The sequence below is a fragment of the Nyctereutes procyonoides genome, unplaced genomic scaffold, assembly GCF_905146905.1.
Source record: "Nyctereutes procyonoides isolate TBG_1078 unplaced genomic scaffold, NYPRO_anot_genome, whole genome shotgun sequence".
Taxonomy (NCBI): Eukaryota; Metazoa; Chordata; class Mammalia; order Carnivora; family Canidae; genus Nyctereutes; species Nyctereutes procyonoides.
Genome location: NW_026575020.1, coordinates 18,706,747 through 18,723,251, shown reverse-complemented (window position 1 = coordinate 18,723,251; position 16,505 = coordinate 18,706,747). Strand labels below are relative to the sequence as shown.

The 16,505-nt window shown below is 55.9% G+C and overlaps 1 protein-coding gene across 1 annotated transcript; it reads right to left on the bottom strand.

Moving 5' to 3' along the window:
* Positions 1-3,181: 3,181 nt before the first annotated feature.
* Positions 3,182-8,891, bottom strand: LHX1 (LIM homeobox 1). The gene is made up of 5 exons (XM_055328834.1): positions 8,027-8,891; positions 5,869-6,095; positions 5,495-5,772; positions 3,960-4,125; positions 3,182-3,649 (listed from the first exon to the last, which is right to left on the bottom strand). Exons 1-5 carry the CDS (start codon positions 8,194-8,196, stop codon positions 3,270-3,272), a joined length of 1,221 nt encoding a protein of 406 aa, XP_055184809.1. The 5' UTR covers positions 8,197-8,891; the 3' UTR covers positions 3,182-3,269.
* Positions 8,892-16,505: the final 7,614 nt, after the last annotated feature.

Here is a 16,505-nt window from a genome sequence, read left to right as displayed (position 1 = left end):
CAGATGGCCAGAGGCACAGAGGTGGCATCTTTAAGATGGCCGCAGGGAGAAAGCTAACTGCCAAGCCCAACTCGAGAGGAGACTGTCCTCCTAGGAGACGGGGGACCGCTTGGGTGCTTCCTATGACCCTTGAGCCTCTCCTCGGAGCGCCCAGGCGGCCGCCTGCGGACGGTGCCGCCAGCGCTTCTCTGCACCCGAGGGCCAGAGGTGGGCAGCGCTGCTCTGATGGGAAGGAGAATACTCCCTGATATTTCTAGACCTCCTCCTCTCAGGCGGCTCCAAATCTGACTGCTAAGCTTTGCCACCTCTCCAGGTATTTGTTAGGGTTCAGTATACAGAGTCAAGGGGGGAAAGACTGCCCTGCTGCCACGGTCAGAGAGAGGAAATAAGTCCACACTGAGCGCCCAACTCAAAACGCTTCTTAACAAGTACCCGATTCACAATAAAGCTGCTAAATAATTCAGCAGCCTTGATAGGAAAATGCAACTTCCCATGAGCGTACGTTCAGTTAAATGAATGTCTTTAAAGGGGGTGGCTATAATGAATAAGTTGGCTGTGATTTAATGTATATAAACGCTAAAGGGGTAAAAACAGCCGATCCAGGGATTGCATGCAAAGCAGATAAAGAAATGTGCCATATGCAGAAGCTAGGAGTTTCAAAAGTCTCCCTGTATTTCATAAATTTGGATTTCTGAAAGAACACTGTCAGGTTCCTCCCAGATAGTCCATCAAAGACAAACCATCATATAGATGCAGTGAAATATTGCTTATTTTAAAGCCTTCCCTGCAGGAAAGATACACTTGGTTGTGTCTTAACAAAATATGAAAACGACAATGGAAATTACATACCGTTTAATGTAAAACCTTTGGTTTTTAAAACGAAATAAATAATCCGGACTGAAATATAGGTGATATAGAGAAGAAATTCTGGAACTCTAATAGCATCTAATATTAAAAACACACACGTATCCCATAGTAGATAAATATTTAAATTCCTTCCATGTTTAATGAAGGCTTGGAAGGGATTGAAGTACTTTTCAGAACCTATTGGCAACTCCCGGGTGAAATTTGATTTCTCTATTGGTTATTTTTGCTCATCTTTCAGAGGAAGGTAATAATATGTAACCTGTGCCAGGCAAAATAGTTTTTCCCTCTAGGAAACTTCCAATATAACAAACATTATAAAACAGCTACTTCACATCAGTTCTCTGAAAGGGATCAAAGTCATTTCTAGCTGTACTGTACATTCATTTTATGTTATCTTTTAAACTACCAAATTAGAGAGCAGGATTATCTGTGGGAAGTGAGTTGAAACTGGAAAGGGCCACCTCTAACTATATTTACAGGTAACTGACTTTCCCAAGTCCAGTTTTACGTGTGCAGAATGGGGGATAGAGACAGTGTATGGGATCTCCTGCCTAATCAGACTGGGAACACTCATTTTTAGCCATGGATTTGATTTCTATTTCAAATTCTATAAACTTATCAGCAAATATCTCTTCAACTCTATCAGTTAAACCCACAGAATGCAAATCCGTAGTTATTAGCAGGAAGCCACGGAGAAGAGCTAGGCTGGCATTAGCAAGGGGATTCAGCCACAGGCAAGGTAAAAAGATACCCCATTCCTGCCTCTCTTCCTCCTGGCTTCTGAGGGGTCATTCAGCTCCCCATCAGGCCTCCCCTCTACTTGTTAAAACATTAAATAACACACCAATTATCTAAACATCAGATTTTCTATTTTTATTAAAAACTCACAAATTTATTCAACATGTTTTCTTTCATACAGTGAATGGTCTAATATGCACTGGAGGTCACACAAGCTTAGGTTTATCAGAACAATAAAAGACATGAGAAATTTAATATATAAAGAAAAAAGTAGCAGCTGTTGACTGCATATTTGACCATAAAATTTAAATATTTTGGACTTTTATTTTAAAGACACAAAAATAAAACCTGTGCGGGTCTATATAAGTCATATTAACAATTCCATGAATGTTCAACAGGACTAAAAATTAGCAAAGATGGTTTTTTTTAAACCTTGTAACACTTTGTTTTTTTTTTTTTTAACACTTTCTCAGGTTGCGGTGCCAGGCACCTTTACAGTATTTGTGCTATAATTATTCTATTTGGCAAGTGTCTGAATATCATGTTTTCTTTTTGCCTTGTGTAAACAACACCTTTTTACGTACTAGCACAGTGAGCTGTGAGCCCTGCAAATCTGTCAGAACATCTACAGGAAAAGAAAATGAACAATTTTGGTTGATTGCTCAAAACATTTTCTTTTTGAACAAGAGGTTTCAAAACAGGATATATTAATAAAACACTGAACTCCTGAATTTAACATTATACGTAAACAGTTGACTGTTTTTAGTTCAATAGTCTTTTTTTAACTTTTTTTTTTTTTGTATGTGTGAAGGTAAAATACTTTCTTGCACAGTTGATGTTCAAGTCATTTTACTGAGTGGTCCGGCTGGAGACCATCCTATCGAGGGTTTGTGTGTGTGTGTGTGTGTGTGTGTGTGTGTGTGTGTGTGTGTGTGTAGAGCTTTGTGAAGGTAGAAGAGTTGATACTGAGGGCTTTACATTGAGAATTTTGCAATTTTGGCAAAAACAAAAACCAAAAACCCAGATAGACAAAAAATATATATATATATAGTCCCACCTGATGCACAGCAGGTCGGCGTTTCTGAAGCTATGAGAGTTTGTTGTCGCTGTTCCTGAACACTGAGACAACTCTAGTAAGAGATTTCCCAGGGCCAGCACCCTCCTGGCTGGCCCGGGGCGCCCGGGGCTGCTCCCCCTCCCGCACCCCGCTGCGCCTCTCCGCCCCCCTCCCCGGGAGCTCCTGGCGTCCCCACCGGCTGTGCGCCCCCGGGCCGCGGTGGCTGTTACCGTGCGGCCCTCCGGCCAGGCGCGCGCTGGAGGAGTCTGTCGGCGCAGCCCGGTGCAGGTGGAAGATGGGGGGAGAGGTCTGCATCTCCTTTCGGGAGCCCCAGCTCCGCACCTCGCCGGCCCGCGCACGGATCCCAGTTCTGCCTCCAGGCGGATTTGGATCCTATTTTTCGTCCCCCTTTCCCATCCGGACTCCCCAGCGGGAAAATGGTCCCCGACGCTGCACGAAGTGTGTGTGTGTGTGTGGGTGGGTGGGTTGGGGGGTGGGGGGGTGGGTGACTTGCTTTTTAATGTTTTTTTTCTTCTTTTTTCTATTTTTCTTAAATAAAGGTTCGTTTCTGTACAAGCACGAACTCCGCGGACCCTGCGAGATCCCGCTACCACACGGCCGCCTCGTTCATTTCGGGGGGGTGAGACAGGTGGTTCCCGTAGCTCGCGCCGCCGTTGACCGAGAGCGAAGAGAACGGCGGGCTGGGCCCGAAGACCTCGGCCGACATGGAGTGCAGAGGCCCGGGCAGGCTGGGCTCAGGGCTGGGCGAGTCCCCGGGGGGATGCGCCAGGATGTCAGTGAACCGCTGCGCCTCGCTCGACGGGTGGTGGCCGGGCAGCGGGTGCTCCAGGCCGCCCAGGGGCGTCCCGGAGGGGCCGGACGACGGCACGAAGGGCAGGTCCACGGGCGTCTGCGCCTGCGAGGACGGGGGGCCTTGCGGGAAGAAGTCGTAGTTGCCCCCCGGCCCGTAGTACTCGCTCTGGTAATCTGCGGAGCGGCGGGGAGGAGGATGTCAGCGGAGGAGGAAGAACGGGAAAGGCAAGTCGGGGGGCTCCCCTGCGGGCTGGCAGCGGGAGGGGGCCCGGTGCGAACGCTGGAGCTGCTCCCGCCAGCCCGCGCCGCCGCGTTCGCAGTCGGGGGTCCCGCCCGCGTCCCCACTACCCGCGCGGCGCTGACCCGCCGGCCTCCGCCGCGTCTCCCCCTCGCCGGGGCGCCAAGAAGCGCCTCCCGCGCTGCCACCCGCGTCCTGCGAAGCGGACGCGGCCCGCCCCGCCCTGCCGCGCGGCCGCACACTCACCTCCGTAGAAGGAGAAGGGCCCGTTGGGGATGAGCTCGCCGGGCTCCAGGCGGTCCACCAGCGGCCGCATCCGGCGCGGGCTGCGGAAGAAGGCGTGGCGCCGGGCGCCCAGCGCGCTTAGCTGCTTCATCCTCCGTTCCTTGGAGCGTCTGTTCTGGAACCAGACCTGAAGCACATAGGCGGCGGCGTGAGGCCCCGCAGACAACGCCTCCCCACTTCGGGTGCGCGGCTGGCCGGCCCCGAACCCCTCCAACCACTGGCTCCACACAGGGCTCCGAGTGTGTGTGTGTGTTGTGTGTGTGTAAGGGGGTTGTGTGTGTGGGGGGGGTGGTGGTATGTCTCTTACTAGGACCGCGCACGGCGGCCCCTGAGCCAATGATATACGGGATTCCCGACTGGGGACCTGGGCAAGCCGCCCTGCCCGACGTGAGGCGCTTGAAGTTGTTTCCAACAGTCACACTGTCACAGTTGTAGCTTCTGGAGGCTGTACACACGTAGACACGCAACCTCCCCAAATAGTGTCAGACACAGGCAGCTTCCCATTCACGGTCCCTGGCAGCCCCCTCCCCCACATGATCGTGGCAGAGAACAGCCTCCTGTTGACAGTCTACCAATGATAGTGATGCCAAAACCCACAATCTCCTTTTCATATCCACGCAAATCTCCCAGTGCCAAATACATTTATCCATAGCCTCTCACTGACAAGACAGAGACCGGCAACCTTCCATTCACTATGCACAGGATGGTACAGCCTCCCCCTCCCTGGGGCTCAGGGTCTACTTGCATAAGTGTGCCCACGCATACTTGGTCTCCCAGGCACATCCAACCACATCCTCAAAGAGCCTCCGCAGGTGAACCAGACACCTAACCTTGGGCTTGAGACTCAGGCCCAAATCACATGCAGCTCCAAGTCCTCACAACCCACTAGCACAGCTGCCCAGATGTCCACCTCCCCTCCCTATCCCACTCTAGACTGCCAGAGGCTGAGCTGACTCCAGCTTGGGCCTTTCCCCCTTCAGACCTGGATGCCCCCATCTCTCTCTGGAGAAGAGGTTTCTGCTCTGGGGCTTGTCTAACTGAGGCATGAGACCCACAAAGTAGAGGTTGGAGACACAGAGGGAGATCTATGCTGTGGAGAAACCAGTGGAACTGATTAATTCTGGCATGCTCGGAGACCTCTGGGTTCCTTCCAAACAAGGTGGGTGGTGCAGAAGAAAGGGTCCCAACTTCCTAGCAGTGTCCAACACCGTCCCCTCCTCCATCCTCATGATGAGCTCCCCATCCCACCCCCTGTGCCACTACCAGCACCAGCTTCAAATTGGGAAATGGAGGCTGCCTAGGGATTTCTGATGCCCTACACATGGGTGTAGGTCACCAGTGGAGGGGTGTGTCTGGGCCTCTCCAGTCCACCCCCTCCAGCCTCCCAGGACTCACTCCCCTCCTTGAGGCTGGGTTTCCCCCGCTTGGCCTGGTTGCCTGCCTAGAGGACCCATGTCGGTCTCTGGGGGAATGGAGTGGCATGCCCAGGCCCTGACCTGGATGACACGCATGTTGAGGCCAGTCTCCTGAGCAAGCTGCTCTCGGATATGGCGTGTGGGCTTGGGAGTAGCAGCGAAGGCCGCCTTCAGAGTTTCCAGCTGCTTTGCCTTGATGGTGGTACGTGGCCCCCGCCGCTTGGCACCCAAGTTCTGGTCGTCATTTTCGTTGCTGCCCCCTTCCTTGTCTGATACATTGGCGCTCTCTGAGTCCTTGGCATCATCCTGCGATGGGTCTTGGGAGTCCGGAGACAAACTGGGGTCACTGCCCGTGGTGGCTGGGGAGAGGGAGGGGACAGGTGAGCAGCGGCCTTAGTGGGCCTTCTTCCCCCAGGACCCACCCGCCCCTAATGAGCTGGGAATTAGGGCCTCACCCGAGTGGAGGCTGTTCTCTTTGGCGACACTGCTGTTGCTTAGGTAATCCTCTTTGCAGACAAACTTGTTCTCATCGATGATATAGAGCTCCTCGCCAGTAGAGAGCTGCTTGTTACACATCATGCAGGTGAAGCAGTTTAGGTGAAACACTTTGCTCCGTGCTCTCCGCACCAGGTCACTAGGGGAGATGCCCTGTGCGCAGCCCGCGCATTTTGTACCGAAACATCTGTGAGGTGGGAGAGGACGGGATGGTGAGGCGCAGGGGGAGAACAGAGGCCAGGCAAAGGATGATAGAGAAAGAGAGAAATAAGAAAGTGGAGGAAGAAGCAGAGGAAAGGGGAAAAGAAGAGAGACAAAAAAGAGAGGCAGAATGCCCATCATGCAGTAAAGAAGGCAGGAGAGGGCAGGGGCACCAGTGAAAAGTCAGTGAGGGGATACACAGGGTTAGAATGCGATTGAGGGGCCCAAGCTGCAACCCCACCCCCGGCCTTATGCCCCGTGTTGTCCCAGAGGAAAAGAGCGCCTGTGGAAGGAGGCGGCAAGGCGGCAATGGGAAGGGGAAGGGAGGCACTTATTTCCTCATTAGATTCAGAGAACAAATTCTAATTAAAGCTCCAAGTAAACGCAACCCGAGCGCCGCTTTTCTCTCCCAGTGTCACCCTTCACCACAAAACGACCCTGCACATAGGCTGAGGATTGGCTAGGTCCAGTCCCGCCGCCGGTAAAGAAACAGCCACGGAGCGCGCGGACGGCTGCAGCTGGGCCACCGTTCAAGCCCAAAGCCCGGCAGGTTGGCATAAGCTAGAGCCACTGCGGGGCTCTAGGTGCCCGGCTGCGCTTTGCGGGAGCCAGGCCTCTGGGGCCCATTGGCAGCTGGCACCGCTCTCCGGTTCTCTGGTTCAGCTCTAGCTGGTATTGGGGACACTAGGTGCCGCCGGCCGCGGTTTGGAGGCTCAGCCTGCGCTTGCTCCCGGATATACCAGCCTGCACAGTGCTTTTCTCCCTGGTTCCCCGCAATCAGAGACATGCTTCCTAGGGCAGCGTTGGGGACAGTGCGTTCTGGGCCTCTAACCAAAGCAGTTCGGATGGTTTCGTGCCCCCACCTCCTCTCCCAGTTTGACCTGTCACCACAAACTCGGAGAAAAGCAGAGACCAAGTCAAAAGAGTAAACTGGGAGATTTCAAACCAGTAAAGAGGAATTAAAATTCTCATTTGCTCCTGTTCTTCTCGGCTGACTTGTGTGTTTGTGTGGATTTCATGGCAAGATAGTGAATTTTACAGAATAAATTAAAATGCTAAACGAAGGAGGATCATCTGGAGAAATCTCCCAGCTCTGACAGCCGACCCGGGTTTTCCCAACGTTTGGCAAGGAGGTGGGGCAAGGGAATAGTGCGCAGTGCCTGTGAGAGCTCTGAGCAGAGCCTACACCACAAAGCCGAGCTTCGCGTTGGGCGGCCGATCCTCTCGCCAACCCTGGCAGCCGGGAAGCGGGAGGGAAAGGTCTTCTCCGAGGCTGGAGCCTTGGGGCATTTCACAGGCATGTGCAGTTTGCCCAGGCCGGCGGCGCTTAAAGGCTGGTCAGGGTTTCAAGAATACCCTGGGATGTGCACCAGAGGTGTTAAGGCAGAGTTTTCCCTGCCGCTGTCAAGGCAAGGGACTCAGACACTCCAGGCAAAAGCCTAAGCAGTTCCCGCCAATACCTTTTGGAGATGAAAAAGGCAGTGTGGCATGTATCTGGCCTGGGCTTCTAAGCTCATCCTGGAGGGTGAGCAACCTGGGAGGCTCGGGGAATTAATACAGTTGCTGGAAAGGTGGTGGTGGTGGTGGGGGGGGGGAGACTGGAGCTGGGGTTACAACGCCCGGGGCTGTGCTGCCTCCTTCAAACCTTGGAGGGGCTTCTGGGTGCAATCGACTCAGACCCTTTCTTCCCAGGCACGTGCAGCTAAGCCAGAACCCGCAATTTCCAGGACGCAAGCAGGGCCGCGTCCTGGGCGCCCAGCGCCAGCTGGCGAAGAGGTGGATGCCCATGGGACTTGGCTGCCCTCTCCAAGGCTGCTCCTAAGGCGGTTGCTTCGGCCACGCTGACCTCTGATCCGAAGCTGGCCGAGAAGGGCCCGCGGGGAGGGAGCAGCAGAGGCGGGCCAGGGAAGTACTCACCGGAAAAAGTCGTTCTTGCAGTAGAGCTTGCCTTCCCGGGAGAAGCACTTCTCGGTCAGGTTGCATTTACATTCACAGCACTGGACGCACTTGACATGCCAGGCCCTGTCCAGCACGTTCAAGAGGAAGCGGTCCAGGATGGGCCTTTTGCAGCCAGCACAGTGCACCATGGTCTTTGGTTCGGTCGGGTGAGGCCTGAGGCCGGGAGAGAGAAGAGCAAGTAGAGCCTAGGGGATGATTCCCGAAGACGTCAGCAAGAGCTCCCCAACCCCTCCAAAAAGAGGAGACACACTGGGGGTGCAAGCCAAAACCCGCACCAAGAAATCAAAAGGGGCTGGAAATGAGGCTGATGGGGAGCGGTGGGCACCTCGGTGGAGTGTGCAGCCTGGGAGTCCCAGGGCACCGGGGCACAGCAGCGCGGCTGCAGCTCCTGGGACCAGCAAGAGTCTCAGGCGGGAGAGAAAGCGACCCAGAGCTCTGTTCGGCCCAGAGCCCTAGGAGGAGTGAAGGTCACCGAGAGCAGCGACGGGACAGAAATAAATAAAAAGGAGCCAGAGAAAGAAGAGCAGGACGCGGCGAGCTCGGGTTGCAGGGAAAGCGCCGTGGAGTTCTCTTGGGCTTGAGGTAGAGCTGTCAGAAGTCAAAGTGCATCTGCTTTTGCCAGGGTATGAGGGCGGGTGTGTGTGCCGGGCTGCCTGCCACCGACCAGAATTTCCCCTCCTCTTTGTTTTGTTTTGTTTTGTTTTGTTTTTGTTTGTTTTTTTTTTAGAAGAAAAGAATAAAACGAGTGTTGAAGCTTTGGATCCTAAGCGGCCGGCATCGCGCAGCGGGTCCGGACGCGCCGGCCTCCCGCGGTGGGCCTGGGGGAGGGGGTGGGGGCAGGCCAAGGGAGGAGGGAGGGAGGGAGGGGAAGGCAAGAGGAAGATCTCGTTGTTGATTGTTGTTGCTGCTTAGATTCCCCGGGTTTGGAGAAGTGTTTGTGTCAGTCGTGAGCGCAGAGAGACAACTCCAGGCGGACGCAGCCAGGTGCGCTTGCTCGCTCCCCACCGCCCCAGTCCCGTCACCTCGGCCCGTGGCCCGCCTGACGGCCTCCGTGTTTTCGGGACGGCCCTCCCTGCTTCTGGACTCCTCCGGGGAGGTGATACGGTCTGGCTCCTCACCGCGCCTGGCCGTGCATCGTGGCTCCAGTCACAACTCGCGGCCGCCTGGGCGCGCAGCCCCGCATCTCTCGGCCCGCGCTCCGGCTGCCTGCGTCCAACCACACAGTCGCTTGACTTTCTTTTCCTTTCCCCCCTTTTTTTTTCTCGTTGTGGTGGCAAATCTGGGTTTCCTTTCTAGCCTTTTTCCTTCCTTCCTTCCTTCCTTTTTTTTTTTTCTTTTGCAGCGGGAGGAGTCGGGGGGAGGGGGAGTAGCTTGGAGAGCTTTTAAAAAAAAAAACCCGTCCTGGTGCAGCAGCTATAGTTCGGCGCGGCCGGAACAGTTCAGCAAGGGCCGCTGCTGTCGCCGCCCAGGCCGCAGTTCGTTGCTGGCTGTCTCCGGACAGGCGTCCCTCTGTCCCTGGTCTCCTGGCCCAGTCCGCCGCCCTGGCGCGTCTCTCCCCAGCTCCGAAGGCTCGGTCACTGCTCCTGGCTGTTGGCTGAGCTCTGGAAGCCCCCTCGCCTTAATGCAGCGCCCGCCGACGTCACCGGGGCCTGCGACCAATCAGCGGCTCGCGGTCCCTCTGTAAACCATTCTGCATCCCCCGGCCGGGGAGAGTGCCGGGAGACCGCGTTTAGAGGATCAGTGGCGGCCGCATCCCCGGCCCCGCGCGGTGCAGGCGGCGGGCAGCGAGGTGCCCGAGCCCCTCCTGCTCCGGTAAGGCCTCGGTTTGGATGGGAAGGACTGAGAGCGCGCGGGAGTAGGTGCAGGCGGAGGGCAGAGTACTGTTGGAAGGTGGGATTAATCCAAGGTGGAACCTTGTTGGAGGTTGGGTTGCAGCTGGGTCCGGGAGCCCCGGCGGTCCCGGCGAACTCTTTGACTTTGCAATTCAGCGGGTGTTGGGCTTCCCCCGCCCCCTTCTTCGTGCTTTCTTGGCCTAAAAGTTTGTTCCGAGCACAGCGCGCGTTTTTGCGGTAGTGGGGAAGGGTGGGGGAGAGCCACAGAATCTTCCTTCTCCGATCCCTCCGTGCCTTCTCCCCCAGTCCATGCAAAGTCCATAGGGTCTCGGTCTCCCGGAGACCTGCGTGTCTGTTTCCCGCAGCGGTCTTGGAAAGTTGATTCAGGCGGTTTCCTGATGGGGGCGGGGGAGACCGGAGGCGCGGCGCCGGGGAGGGGGAAAGGAGTGGGTGGGGAAGCGCCTCGGGTGAGGAGTTGCCACCCAGGCGAGAAGTTGTGTGGAAACTGTGATCCGGAGACACCTTTTACATACAAAAACAAACGACTAGGCGGGAAACTGCAGGGCATCCGTGGCGGCTGGCGGGTGGTGGTAGTGGCAGTGGGAAGCCGAGACGTCTGGGGCTCCACCGACAGACTGCAGTGGATTCGGGAGTGCAGCGCACGGGCTGGGTGGGCCCGGCTTCTCCTCCCCTGTTCCAGGTTCCCGGCTAGCCACAGCTCCCGAGACCACTGCTGACCACACCCACTGTGTTCACTCCTCAGGGAGCCTTTACCTCCCTAATTCGGAGTATAACCTCAGGACCACTGCCGGGGGGGGGGGGGGGGGGCAGATATTCCAAACGTGGGGCTCAGGTCCCGGTTCTGAGAACCCTAGCCTGGAAGAGTCACTCCGGTTTCCCGCCTTACGCCAGTCAAATACCAAATACCGTTCTGGACAGCACCATTCCTGTGTTAACCGGGGATTTCTCGTGAGGTCTGAAGGTGGCAGGGCTGGGGAGTCCTGTTTTTGCTCCTCGTTTTTTTTTGGGGGGGGGAGGGTGCTAAGAAGTCTCCTTCAGCCCTAGGAAGAAAATAAAGATGGGCAGCTGGCCAGGTCTAGCCGGTATTTTGGAATCGGCCTTTCCTTCCCACTCACGGTGGGGGACTCTGACATCTCACACAAGGGCCCGAGACTAAGGGGGAAAATGCGCGCTGAAACACAATTGCAATGAACCTGAGCTGGTCCGGGATCCAGCTCCCTGCAAATGGAATACCCTCTTCGAACGAACCGGGAAGCCGCTACAGAAAATTTGGTTTGTGCTCTGTGGGAGTGGAGTTTTGGGGCTCTGCCAATGCCCCTTTCCTGCCTTCAAGCTTCAGCCCGCACCACCCTGCAACCCCGAGGCCACCGCCAGCCCCCACCTCGCCTCCGGTGTCACCTTTTCATTGGAAGCCAAAGTCGAGGTCCAGCGTTCCACCCTTTGGCGTTTAGCCCATCCTGACCTCTAGGCGCGGGCCCTCTAACATCTTCTCACCCTCTCCGAAAACACCTGGGCTGGGGCTCCCCGCTGCGGGGAGGGCGGTGTTGGGGCTGGTTATCTTTCTTGCATCAGCCCCCTCCGCCGGCCTCTTTCAGGGCCCAGCTCAGGTCTGGAGTAAGATGCGGAGGGCGGTTCTCCAACCCTGCAGGCCGGCTTCTGGAGATCGGACTGGGTGTTTGGGCTCCTCCTGCCGACCCAACACTCCCAGGAACCAGCCGATCCGTACCCAGTTCTCCAGCTCCCGCGGAGGCGCTAAGAGCTGCTTGGCTCAGAGGACCCCATCTCCTCCACCTGGAGCCGGAGGAGCCTCCCCAGCCCGCTGCGTTCGGTGAGACCCGCGAGGAGGGGCTGGTCCAGTCCAGCGGTCCCCACGCTCCGCCCCCCCTCCGCCCCCAGCTGTCCTGGTTCTCGCTGCTAGCGCCCTCGACCTAACCGCCCCTTTCTGGAATCTAAAGCCATCAGAGTCCCGAGTGGCTCAACCCCCGCCCCCGTCCCAGCTGGGCTCCTTCTCATGCAAAGCAGAGGGGCCGTGGGGGTGGAGGGCAGTCGGCGGGGACCTACGGGTGACAGCTGGACCCTGCTGCCAGGCCTTCTTGTACCCAAGGCCTGCTGCCTCCTTTCGGGTGGACAGGAGGGGGTTGCTCCACCCGTTTGGGGGTGCTGTGATCTTGGGACCTCGGACCAACGCGGTAGGGGAGTTGAGGATGAGAAGGGACGCGGGCTCTGGGGCATCAGGGTCTGCTTATCCCCGTGTCCAGATGGTTCAGTTAACAGGTTTGCGGGAACTCACCCCCGCGACTACCAGGGAATACGGAGCGCAGCTCTAGGCGCGCCTCTTGGCTCCTGATTCTACGTTTAAAGTCCAGACCTAAGGCCTCCCCGGCGACAGCACACTATATTAATGTGTTATTTTCGTTTCCATTGAGCTTCTGTTTTAAAATGTATGTGGTCGCCCAGTCTTGGAGAGAAAACTGAACCAGCTTTCCAAATTAGCCGCCTCCGAAGGCTCTCAGCTCAGCTCTGCATTTAAACCAGTGGCTGCTCCGCGAAGAGCACCAAGCTTCCCTTCTCACCCTCACCACCACTCGCTGCCAGCATCCCGAAGCACACAGCGCTTTCCTAGGCAAGGACCTCCAAGGCACACAGACCCATAGTCCCGCACACCGCCCCCAGGGCGCGGGAGCTCTAGGCTGGGTGCCGTGAGGGTCAATTTTGCCTCTGGCCCTTCACTCGGTGGCCGCGGAATCCCCTCCACCTCATCCCCAGGCTCCGTTGGAAAAGGCTCCGGAGGGGCCAGGAAGCGGCTTTCACAGTACAAGTTTCCTTTCTGAGAAGCGTTTTGAGGGTCCCCAGAGGCAGGATCCTGCTGGGGAATTGGGGGACGGAGGGGCTTCTGCTAGCCCTCTCCAGACACCCTGCAGTTTTGAGGGGGATCGGTGGTGCCCTCTCCTGTGTCTGATTTCCTCCCGTGATCTTTGTGGTTCCAAGCCCCAGATCGCTTTGCTCCCTGACGTTCCCGCGTGGCTCGCGTGGCCCAAAGACCCGAGCCGGCCAGGCACCATCAGCGGCTGTAGATGCGAGAGCGGCGACCGCCCCTGGCGGCTCCCCTCCTTGCCCACCGCGCTCCGGGGCAGCCCGCCGCTCCCCAGAAGAGCGCGGTGAGGCCGTGACGGAGGGCGCTCGGGGAGGAGCGGACTCCAGGCGGTTCACAGCGCCCGGCTTCGCGCACCCGCCGTAACCAGCCTCGCCCGTGCAGGCAGAGGGCGGAGGGAGCGGGCGGGTCTTCTCCAGGGGTTCAGGAGGCCGCACAAACTCCGCACAGGCTCGGCGGAGATGCTACGCACGAAACTTTGGCCCCGGGCCCTAGGATCTGATCCTACGTCTTCCGCTCTCGCCTTTGCGCCTGGTTTAGGTTATCTTAATCTCACTCCATCACTCACTCCTGGAAATGACCTACTTTTGTGCACCACTTTACAGTTTATATCACGATCTCCCCTGAACCGCATATTAGGAAGGGGGAGCGGATTTGTCTTATCTCCTTATTCCCGGGGAAGAAACCCACGTTAGGGGGTTGGCCCGGGATCCCTGGGCCCGTGCCCTATGGAAGGTGAGAAATTTGGGGTGGGGGCTTGTCACCTTGCACCGCTGTGTACTTTGGCCCCAGCGGGGAAGGGAGGGGGTGGGGGACAGCGAGGCGAGGGGGGCGGAGGGCAGCATCCGGCCCGGGCTTCGCGGTGTGCGCTCGGGCTGGGTAAACAAGGCTGGCTTCCCACGGGGACAGGGAAGGGGGGGCACCCTGAACCTGGAAGGGGCGGGGGAAGGTCAAGCGTGGCGATCTCAGATGCGAGGCAGCGCCGCGGAGCAGAGACCAGTGGCGGGTAGTCGCGGAAAGGAGAGGGTAAGTGGAGGAGGCAGGAGAGAGAGAGAGAGAGAGAGAGAGAGAGAGAGAGAGAGAGAGATGGAAGTGAGGGGAGAGGGACAGGGAAAGGGAATAAAGACAGAAAACCAAGGGGAAAGAAAAGGATAATGGGAAAGTAAGCAGGAATAAAAGAAGGGTAGACGCGCTGGGGGAAATGCATCAGAGGAGTGGAGGAAGAGAAAAAGGGACCCAGAAAGACATGCGGCAACATAAAAGGCGCGCGGCCGAGCACCCTGCAGGGGCTAGGGGGACATCCGGTGGGACTCGAGGGTGCACGGGTGTGACAGTCGGTTCCTAGGCAGGAGAAAAGGAGGCGGCGCGTTTGGTGGGCGACTCAGCGCCCGTGGAAAAACGTGCGAGCAGCTCCGGGCAGGAATCCAACAAATAAATAAAACGTCTAAGACGGCGTGACAACAATGTGTATTTGGGTGCGTGCCCGTGTTCCTCTGTCTGAACACACACTCACACCCGGTAAGGAAGACAAACGGGGCTCGTGCCTCAGAGTAATTAATCCTCTCACTAATTGACTCTCTCTCCTTACCTAATGGTCGTGGTCACTGCTGATATCTGGAGAGATATCAAAGATGGGGAGAGAGAGAGACCCCCAAAGCTAACCAGGTTTGGGACTGGAACTGAGTCCTTTCTGGACTTGGCAGCTCTAGGCCCCCCTTCCTCTTTTGGTGGCAGAAGTCAATAGATGTTGCCGCCCCACCAGCCTCTCCATGTTTGCATTAATAAAGATCTCCTCATATTAGGGATAACCAGGAGCTGTCCACACATACACTGAAGCTTTTCATCAGCCTCAGAGGCTGAAAGCCACCCCACTGCCCCTCTGCTGGACATTACCTACTTTCAGGCAACACCAAAGTTGCTCCCCCAGGAGCCCAGCCCCTGCGCTGCCTTCTTTCACTCATAACTTAATCTTCCCAGGGCCTGAAATGTGTCCTGCAGCCCCTAGTGGAGTTCTGAAGTTCTGAATGGGTTGGGAAGCAGCCATGGGTAGATGGAGGGAGAGCAGTGGAAGGGATGTGGCCAGAGCAAGCATGGGGAGATGCTTCTAGAAACACCCACTCAGACACAGGTGGAGGGAGATAGAAGTGCAGAGGAGAGCAGTGCACCTTGCAGAAGTGAAGCCTCCAGGGACAGGAGAAAAAAAAGACATACTGTGCATGGTAGGAGAGAGTGTCAAGTGTGTGGAAAGGCAGGCAAGGTGACCATGTCTCAGTGACTGTGAGGGGGACCCTTCCATCTGTGTGCGAGCATGGGGAGGAGCCCATCTTTCTCCCACAGCACCCTCTGTTCTCAGGACTGGGGAAGGAGGCAGAGGAGAGGGTGTTGGATGTGGATCAACACCTTGGTAGCTGAGCTGGCCAGAAGCGGCCCAAGGCCCACAACTGGTTTGCTGATACAGCTTTGAGGCTTGCGTTTGGGAGGTGAATGTCAACTCTCACCCCTCTGAGGTGGCAGCTCTGCTCTGTTGCCCTCCTCCGAGGCTAAATAAATAATTGCTGAGGTCCATAAACCGCTTAGCCTAGGGAGAAGAAGGAGCAGGGAAGGGCATCTCCCCAGGAAAAAAAAATCCACTTCCCTCTCACCCCCCACTAAACACATTTTTAATTGTCCCTTGGGAACATTTGTACCTTTGACCAAAGCAAATCCCCAAGCAGTAACAGCAAAATTCGTCATAGGGGCTGGCAGTCCTGAGAGAGCTAGGGGTCTGGGAAAGGGGAGGCGGAAGACATGGCAGGCACGTCTGAGAAGGTGAGAAACTTGGCTCTTCTTTCCCTGTCTCTGTCATGCTATAGAAAGAAAGTGAACAAGAGGAATAAAGTTCCGGGGGAGAGAAAGAGAAGGACATATAAAAGGCAAATCCAAACCAGAAAGAAAAGAAAGTGAAGAAGAAAGAAAAAAGGTGGTGGTGGGGGGAGATGTGCTAATAAAAGAGGGTGATGGCAGCCCCAGGAGGCTGGGCCTTGTCCCAAACCATCGGTCTTCATTGTCTCCGTGTGTGCAAAGGCAACTCTGCCGGCATAAGGAAAAGCCACTATTGGAGCCGCGGCTTTATTTTATATCCTATACATCAGGAGGGAGGCAAAGCTTTATTTTCGCCAAGAGACAGATATTTTATTTCTCTCTTACGGTTTTATGTGTGAGAGATGTCAGGTTGCCACAATGGATGGCTAATGCATAGGCAAGAGGAAGCCGTGTTGGCATGCTGTGTGTCATGGGGTCTTGGGGGGGTGAGCGGGCTTGGGATTTAGGGCTGATGGGACACTCTGGGGGATTTCTGCTAAAACATCTCTCTTCATAAATCCAGAAGCATGGTCAGCTCAACAGGGAGAAGAAGGAGTTTTAGAGGGAAAAGAGTTGGGCTTAGAAATAAATGAACACACAAAGGAGCCGCTTCCCTTTCGACAGGCTGGTGCAACAAGAGGCAAGGTGGCCCGGTTGGAAAAACAGAGACCCACATCCAAATACACGCACACCTTGGCAGGGAAGTGTTTTCCTACAGAATCCACTATCATTGTGCTTCTTTTGCTCGGTTTTGTATTTTTTCACCTTTTTCTTCCCTTTCTTCACCAGAAATCTTTTTTCACCTCCTCAGAGCCTTGGGAGGAAAGAGCTATTAATTTGCAAATCATCTGATCTGTGAAAGGATCAAGAT